The sequence below is a fragment of the Lingula anatina genome, chromosome 2 (assembly GCF_051362555.1).
Source record: "Lingula anatina isolate TDL-2025a chromosome 2, LinAna3.0, whole genome shotgun sequence".
Lineage (NCBI taxonomy): Eukaryota > Metazoa > Brachiopoda > Lingulata > Lingulida > Lingulidae > Lingula > Lingula anatina.
This window is the reverse complement of record NC_141768.1, coordinates 19,705,623-19,714,650: the sequence shown is the minus strand read 5'-3', so window position 1 is coordinate 19,714,650 and position 9,028 is coordinate 19,705,623. Positions and strand designations below refer to the sequence as shown.

General features: G+C 34.5%; 1 protein-coding gene across 6 annotated transcripts in view; it reads right to left on the bottom strand.

Annotated features, from left to right (window-relative positions):
• Positions 1–840: 840 nt before the first annotated feature.
• The window catches only part of LOC106169606 (uncharacterized), a 28,054-nt gene continuing 19,866 nt past the window's right edge, over positions 841–9,028 (bottom strand). For all 6 annotated transcript variants that reach the window (XM_013549116.2, XM_013549111.3, XM_013549110.2 and 3 more), the window contains exons 5-10: positions 7,026–7,099; positions 5,539–5,888; positions 5,104–5,247; positions 4,714–4,880; positions 3,767–3,912; positions 841–3,584 (exon numbers count right to left, since the gene is read on the bottom strand). In XM_013549116.2, coding sequence (XP_013404570.2) covers positions 3,556–3,584; positions 3,767–3,912; positions 4,714–4,880; positions 5,104–5,247; positions 5,539–5,888; positions 7,026–7,099 — 910 coding nt within the window. In that variant the 3' untranslated portion in view covers positions 841–3,555. The remainder of the gene's footprint in view (positions 3,585–3,766; positions 3,913–4,713; positions 4,881–5,103; positions 5,248–5,538; positions 5,889–7,025; positions 7,100–9,028) is intronic.

Below are 9,028 nucleotides of genomic sequence, written 5' to 3'. Positions count from 1 at the left end.
ATCCTTGTATTCAATCTATTCAGCAAATTATTAAATTACGAAGGATATGTATTCTGGCTAACCATAGTGTTTTCTAACAGCCAAACAATGTATCTAGGGTTTCACAATGATGGCTAAAATTCAGTCAAGTTTTAATTTTTTGTACTATTCATCTTTATCTTCTGTTACAAAGATAGTCACCCATTCAAATATTACTTTACCCTCAAAGATTGTCAAACCTAACTCTAAGGCTAAACCCTGTCACCTGTATTTTTAAATAAAGCATCTCCTTTACCTATGATAGTGGTAAAAACTTCTGTTGCCCTCTTGGGCTACATGTATAATCCAGAGCACGGTTATTGTTACCCAGATAGATTTTTTTCATGGACATTGATGCCAAACATCTGCTAGTTCAAAGAGCAAGGATAAATAATACTTCAGCTAAAGATGGCAGGCAATCAAACTGACACAACTGAGAAATCAAACCTATCCCAATCCTGAGGCCTGTGTAGCCAACAAAATTTCAGAGGCTTTTGTGGTTTCAGGCACGGCAGGGTTTTTGTTAATACAGAGCCCCTGCAGTTGTCTGCAGGTGATAATATGAAAATACCCCCCTTCCTTCATCTTAAGATCCTATTTTAAAAAACTGAAAAGTTCTCCAAAATATTGTTGCTTTTGTTCCTTTCAAATCCATGCATCAAGTTCCAGCAGTGCAACAGCAATAACAAGAGGTAATTTTTTCTAGAGTTGGAAGAACCATTATATTTGACATAATTTCAGAGGTTAAAATAACCTATCAATAACCTTAAATAACCTCATCTATTTACATAGCAATTCAAATGTAAAGCAATAAATAGTAAGTAATTTTGGCTACCTTTATTGGTTTCTTTTTACATGATTAAGGTAAAAGGCATACATATGTATATATATATTTATAATTGATATTGTGGATACCATATCAAAATTATGAACAGAAATTATAAACAGAATAGCAAGGTTCCTCAAAAACAGGTTAATGTTTTGGAAAATGCTTAATCCGAATTTTGACTGAATGCATTTATGACTTAACTTTTTTTTAAAGTCTTTCTTTCTGTATCTCTAGTTGAAACAATTATTCAGCAATCATTACATATAAAACAAGTGAACAAAGAAAACAAATATTCTTAAATAGACAAATCATTCTTCTATTCTACAGGTGACTTAAGATGACATTTATACAAAGTCACTACATTCACATTTCAGAGATTTTTTTTTATTTGAAGACAATACTCTCTCACATCCAAAACATCTATGATTTTGAAGTCTTTTCATTTTTCCATGCTCTTCATGAAATTATCCTTTACTGCACATCAATGCTATACTCTTCTACTCCAATAACCTTACCAAATCATCATCTATTCAGTAATGATGCAACTCTGTTGCATATTCCATTTTCTAAATGTAACAATTAAATTTCTTCCAATATCCACAAATGACACAAGAGACTAAATTTGGCAACAAACCACTGTTGCAAATAGCCTTTGAATTACCTTGTGGTACCTTACATTCCATGCAGTTACTATTGAACATTTTAATCACATAAATCAATTGGTGACGTATTGCACTCAGTCTGTATAAAGTAAGTAGTAATCTATACCTTCTTTACAGCATTTACTTTCACTGACTAGGACACCCATAGCAAAGGCACTCAGTCATTGTGCACCTGTGCATCTCATGTAATCTCAAATATAGTTTTTTGTTTAGTTTTAATTTTGCTAAAAATGCCAAGTCTATTACCCTTTTGTTGCCACAGAAATACCATAGATGAACTTAACAAAACAATATCAAGAAATATACCTAGCAATGAAACTAAAAATAATTTCCTTGTTTCTTTATTTTCTGATAATTCACAGATCCGTGTATAAAAGGACAAGTGAGTTTGTGGTTGTTATGAAAAATATCAGGCAAGCAATAATATTAATTGGTGTCTTAAAGTCTTGGAATGAAATTCAGATTGCCTCTAAACATTATATTAAACCAATCACTACATCATCATAAATATTACATGGTTACAAAGGACCCTCAAATTAATGTAATGATTACATCAACAAACACAATTATTAACTCGAGGTTTTTATATATACAGATCCATACTCTTGCCTCCAGACTTTTCGTATCTTTCAAAACCTACCTTCTGGTAGAACGATTGCCAACATTTACAAACTCGTATATATAATAGTAAATTTTTCATATGTCAACTGAAAGACCGATCTCGTCCAAAATGTTCTGATTTTAAGGGAAGACATGAGCATTTCATCTGTACTGAAAGTAACTCTTCTTTCACTACCATTTGCATAGTTTAATGCCTGGTGTGATTTAACTGAAATGGTACATATGCAAATTAAAAACAGACTTTTAAAAAGCAATGCCCCTGGGAAAGCTAGCTATACTACCTAAAAATGCAGATAGTTAGTAAAAGTTGATCAGCCCTGTAGTAGGCAAGTGGACACTGAATGTTGAAGAAATTTTACATACAGAACAGAAAAAAGTATTAATTACTTTATATCCTTCACAATTTACATGCATTATTTATATACACACGTGGTGGCCATTTCATGGCTCCAATACAATTAATATTCTGGAACATGACAATGCACCAGTATTCATTGAATAAAACTTGGTCAAACTTGTGACAGTTTTGTACTCATGTCCCATCTTATCCAGATTCTGGATTCTTTGCACATCTTCTGTCAAGACGTTTGGTTCCTATCCCTATTGTTACACAATAAGGATTTTCAAAACATGTGCGACCAATAGCTTTCTTCACATACAATCAACAATACTTTATTTTTGTAAGATTCCCGCCTTACTTTTGGTCTCCTTTTTTGGAATGATGTATACTTCCTCCACAATAAAAAAGTTAAGTCTTAAAAACAAGACACTATAATGGAATTCTCCAACAACTGAATTGTAAGGAATTATATATTGGATATAAAAAGGAAACCTTATTTTTATACTATGCATTGGCATTTCAGAAGCTAGTATACCATTAATTGACCAATTGGCAATAGCTGCTAATATCTTCACCCAAAGGCATATCCATGTATTTGCTTTAATTGCTTAATTAATACTGGTGCAATATGGAGATGTCCTCAAGTGCAGAAAACCTTGTAAGCTCACAAATTCTTTCTTCCATATGTCTTGAATATATGTAAGTGCAAAGCAGCGAAAAGCTACATGATATAATAATCTTTTTGCCAAGTTCCCAAGCTTTAGCAGCTTATAACTTCTGACAAGTAAAATGAAAGATTCAAATGGGCTTTACAACTGGGTGCTTCAGTGGCATGGGGAACGTAACTGAGTCCAGTCCAAAGAGATTTCATGACGGTCAAAACCTTCTGGTCCTGGCGTTTTTATATCAGCAGATACTGCTTTAAGGACCTCTGCTTTTTTAAATGATAACCCATAATACAGATATGAAGCTTTCAAGAAGAGAGGGCTCCTATAAAATACAGCCATGTTAAAAGGATGTCTCCTTCCTCCTTGTGGCAGCACCTGTATAATGGTCTTGTTGTTCATCACACTGTGTATAGAGATTTATCGTCTGTTCAATTCTTGCCTTATTGCTGAAATTAAAAAACAATTGTGTATGTTTCATAGAAGAAATAGGCTATTGGTTATAAAAGTTCATTAATATTGATGTTTCTGTTAACTTAGCTAAAAAAAAATTATTGGGTGTCAAGTTTTGCAGGCTACAGATTTGACTTTGACTACTTTTATTTTTCTGAAATTCACGGCAATCAAGTACCTTCAATTATCTCCTGTTTGGCTTTCTGTATTTCTTTCCTCATTTCATCCAAGATTTCTTGTTTGAAAGCTTCCATATTTGAGCTGCTGATACCTGCATCGTCACTGCTTCTAGACGTCCCATTAGCAACACTGTCAGCCAACCACCTGCAGGAATAAATTAGAATACATCAATAAATAATTTTAGTTAAAGTCTTTGTGTCCTTCAAATAAGAATGGCTTGTATCTATCTAGGTATTATGCAGTACAAAAGTAACTTTACTTCATATGCTGAGAGAAATTTTTAAAGGCATGTGATTCTTTCCAAAACCTTTGAGAAATCTTGATCTATTTCATTTTATTGACTGTCACAACCGACATTTATCAGTCTGTATTTCCGTTAACGAGAGTGACTCAAAAACTAAAAACATACGACTCAAACAAATTTTGGATCAGAAATATGTGTAGGGTTACAATAATAATAATAATAATAATAATAATAATAATAATAATAATAATAATAATAATAATAATAAACTTTGTAAAACATGTGAGCTGTGTACAGTTATCTTACACATGGCCTTTTTAGATTAGGTATCCTTGGTAATTAAGGGAAATTTCAATATAAATTGAATTCTTGCAATATAAAGGTCCAATGCTCATTTAAATGCCTTTAACCTTCAATACTATCTAAATGTGGACATGGACAAAATAAGATAAATATTATGTAGGTAGGTTGACATAATTTGCCTGATGTCTATTCACACTTCCTGTGATTCATGTAATATTTTCCAATACTCTAAATTAGGTTTGTTAATTACTTAATAAATTTTTCTAATATTTCAATTTCAAGATTTTTCCTGATTAATACCTTGTGCATTATAAATTATTTTGTTAATACATATTGAGTACTAACCATATTTATATCCAACGTTTTTTTTCCTATTGGTTTTGAGAAATATTATTTACCTTCGACCAAGTTTGGGCGACTCTGAACCATTCACTTCTACTGTTTTGTGACCATTGCCATTTGATGAACTCAGTGACATTTTTCTCTTGATTTCCCCAATATTTGGTGAAGATGAAACTGCTGGTATTGGGGGTGCACTGCTGGCGCTACTTGTGGAATTATCTTCCTACAGAACAGAAGTCAAGAGAGCTTAGGTAAGTGTCTATAATCAAGTTGCAAGTTTTCATTTCTTCAATAGTTTAACTGAGTGTGCTTTACAACATGTTGGTGAAAAATATAGAAAAATTATCACTTTAATCTTATAATTTCTTTAATGACAATATCTTTTGGTAGTAACTTAAGATATTAAAACATAACAGGTTTTTACAATTTTCTTTATTCCGACTTACTGAAACTTGTCTGCCTTCTGCCTTTGCTCTTCTAGCAGCTAATTTTTTGTTCATTTCTGCCATCATGTCCATGGCTCCTCCGCCAGTGCTGCCACCACTCAATGTGCTGACACGGTCCCCTGCACCTCCTCCTCCTTCCTCTGCCTAAAATACAAAATATCAGCAGACTTTACGTTTTCAGTATAACCATCTTCTGAAAGACAATCGTCAATAAAACAACATCTCTTGTTACTACTTTTTATCTACTACTTACTTAAAAAAATCTTGCTTCTTTATTGAGTTTGGATTAGTGCTAACAGTTTGCAGGAATATAATATTGAATGAATGCCACTGCATTAAAAGCATAACCATGTTAAATGTAATCATGTGATCCTTTGTATCTGTTTTCATCAAGCCAAATCTCCAATAAAAAGCATTCAGTTCAAATTTACTGACCTTCTGGACTTTCTTAAGTTTGGCTGCTTGCAGAGCGGCAGCCAGCCCACCAACATTTGCATCACTTTTCTCGCCTCCTCCACCAGCTCCGCCCGGAGGAGGGGGTGGGGGTGGAGGTGGGGGTGCCCCACCACCAGACGGTGCTGGTGGTGCAGGGGGTGCCGGTGGTGCTGGTGGTGCTGGGGGTGCAGGTGGTGCTGCCGGTGGCATTGTTTGGGCTGGTGCTGGTGGTGGTGGTTGAGGTGGTCCTCCCATGGGTGGTGCTGGGGGTGCTGGAGGAGCCGGGGGAGCCTGTGGTACCATAGTGGTGGGTGCCCTGTCCTGCTGGTAACCACCCATATATGAATTGCCTAGAGAAAGAACAAGAACTGTGTAATTGTGCTTATTAAAAGATAATTATGATTTATTGTGCAGGTCAGGAAGAAAGAGAAAAATTATATTAAACATATTTCAAAACATCGTATGTAAACCACATACATATATAAATATCTAAAAAAAAATAAATAAATAAATAAAAATAAATAAAATAGACAGAAAAACAAAATTGACTTTTACCTCCCATGTGTAGGGTCATTTTTGCAACTTTAACTGCCATACTGTTCACAGCAACAAAACACAATTTAATCCAGAGTTCTATTTACTGAAATATCTGATCAAGCTCTGCACAGTGTGTTTATATATGTGTGTATAGGGGAGATTTTTCAGTACGTCATAGCAAATGTGAATCATGTTCTATTAATACGTGTGAGGTATGTGGGAATGCCTTTTCTCCGCCTTTCCTCCTTTTATGTGTATAGAGGAGCACTGGGGAACCCCTTGCCAAGATAAACAGCTGCTTCTCTTGCTTCTTTTGGTATTCACTAATCAGTTTGCTGTGACCACAGTAGCAAAGGTGAAGCATACGTCAGAGCTAGGAATGAAATCAACTAATTTCCCCTCTGCCTCAGAGTAAACATTAAACCATAGGTATGCCATTCAAAGCCCTACTTGCCAACAATTTTTTATGAGGAATTCTAAGATTTCTTGAAGATTCTCTAATTCTCTCTATAGAAGATGTAATTAATGACATATCCCTTGCATTCCATGTCTTTGAATAATCACTCATGAAGTTAAGCTTTCGCTTGGATTCTGGGAATTTTTAAATAGATACTGAATACAAGTTTTGCTTTACATGTTTTTGGCCACAAAATTTCAGAACTTTTATACAAAGCAGATAGCTAAAAACAAGAATAATCCTCTTAAACATGGGATCCCCTATATTCACTGTTAAATATGGACAAGAATCCCCAGTAACAATTCCTTGCTTTGAAATAAATCATATCTACAAAACTTTCTCCTCAAAAATAAATATTACTGGCAAACTATTGACATTCCAGTGTATCATAGAACAGCCTTCATTTTATTTATTTTTTTCTTAGAAATTCTAAGTGTTATTGGATAACAGAGCTTCTTGTGTTTTGTTTAAGTTGTCAGACTGTTCAGCTTACCTATGTCTCGATTGCCTTGAGAAGTTCTTCGCTGATGTGTTTTAGTAAAATCATCTCTGGGGCCTGAAGAAAGCCTGGAATACAAAGAAATAAACCCATTTACTGCACATGAAGTTTTTAAAACATATTCTCTATAATGAAGTGGTTAAAAAAACATTAATAGCACCCAGAATATATGTAACAATATGAATGTACATACCACTTGGCAACAGCAATATAACGATAAGAGAAACCAGCAATATTGCTGGGCTTTATCAGTGAGTAATTATTCAAATGATGAAAACACGACGAAATAGCCCTGGCCTCTTCACTTTCATGCATGATCAAACCATACACTCCCCTGCTGTTTCTTTCAGAACATACTCCAGTGACAGACACAAATGAAGAAATGCATCTTCAGTTAGAATTTTCTATAAAGACAAGGACATGGAACAGCTTCAGGCCATGGGAAAATGAAACAGAGTCTCATATTGTTCTAAGTATCTCATATTGCTTCTAGTGAAAATCGGCAGGATTATTTAAATATAGTAAATGAAAAACCATGTGTATTGTTTTAGGTCTTGCTGAAGATTCTTAAATTAAATTCTACAAATATTAATTTTGCTTTCCAAAGAATTGCATTACTGTGGCAGGTGTACAATATTTTCTTAACTACCTGTCATATGAAGCAAATGATGCACTGCTGTTTGGTCACCTGTGGCTAGTTCTAATGTTAAAAGGTGCCAATAATTATATCAAAAGGGTGTGAGAAAATCATCAGAGGTCAAAATAGGATACCTACACAGTTCTGCTGCTGGGCATTTTACCATATCTACAGCTTATGAACAGAAAACATAATAGCTGATGACATCTTGCTGATACCTGACAAAGTTATTTCTCTCGAGTCAAAATTTGTAATGTTTCACATAAAAACACCAGCTTAACAATTATTTCTCCTAACAATTTCCAATTTGCTACATCAGGAAAAAAAGCTTTAAAGAGATGCCTTGAGTTAATTATATCAAATGACGTAGTTACCTTCCTGACATTTGAATATGCCAAGTTCACTTTCACTTTGTAAGGGTAATCATGATAGTGATGGTTACATCTGATTCAAGCCAAGAGAAAACACTTCATCTTCCTTCCAAATATATAGTAAGACTAATGTACTCATTTAATCCTAGGGTTCTTTGCACCTCCAGTGCTCTTTGAAGGTGTTCAAAGATAATTTTTCCTCAAAGTAAAAAAAAAAAAGTACTCCTGACCAGTGATTTCAGCTGAAGGGGGTACGTGTTTCACAAATACAATGCTGAACGTTCATTTGCACCAATTTTGACTTATTCAGTAGATCGCAAGAAACTTATTCATATGTTATTTAGTGTGAAACAGACACGAGGTACCACTTATTCCCATTCATTCTGTTGTAGCGCTCACACTGAATCACTTACGTTATCTGATGTTTTGCAACAAAAGCCATCTTGGCACCAGTTTTGTTCTCAGATGTTTAATCCGCAACAAATCCTGCTTTTGTCTCAGACTTTTTACATCAAGTGCAATGCACTTCTTCCACGTCTCCCAAGAGTTCTTTTACGATTGATTTTTATCAAATCCCCAATGTTTTTGGTCGCTGAACTTCTAACCCTGATACAAGTAGGATCTTGTAAAATAAATCCTCATCTGCAACATGGCAGTCTTTTTTCCATGACAGTCTCTAAAATAGCTACCTGGAAATGACTAAATAGTTTGCTAGCGACTCTCTTTTTGTGTTCAATCACTGAGTTCCCACTTAGGTACCTTCCAAAAATAGCTGTGAGGTTTAACTTCAGGAAACTCAATTATTTATGAATGTGCCTGGCCCTTTTTCCGTTATGCTTTCAATTTTCTGACATCATCTGAGGATAAAATGCTAAGAATGCCTCACCTTTACACTTCCAATTGCAAGTGAAATATCTTGTCACTTAATATATGTCAACAAGGAGAAACAGTTTAAGGTAATGTTACTAAACATCTCTTTTCTTTACTAG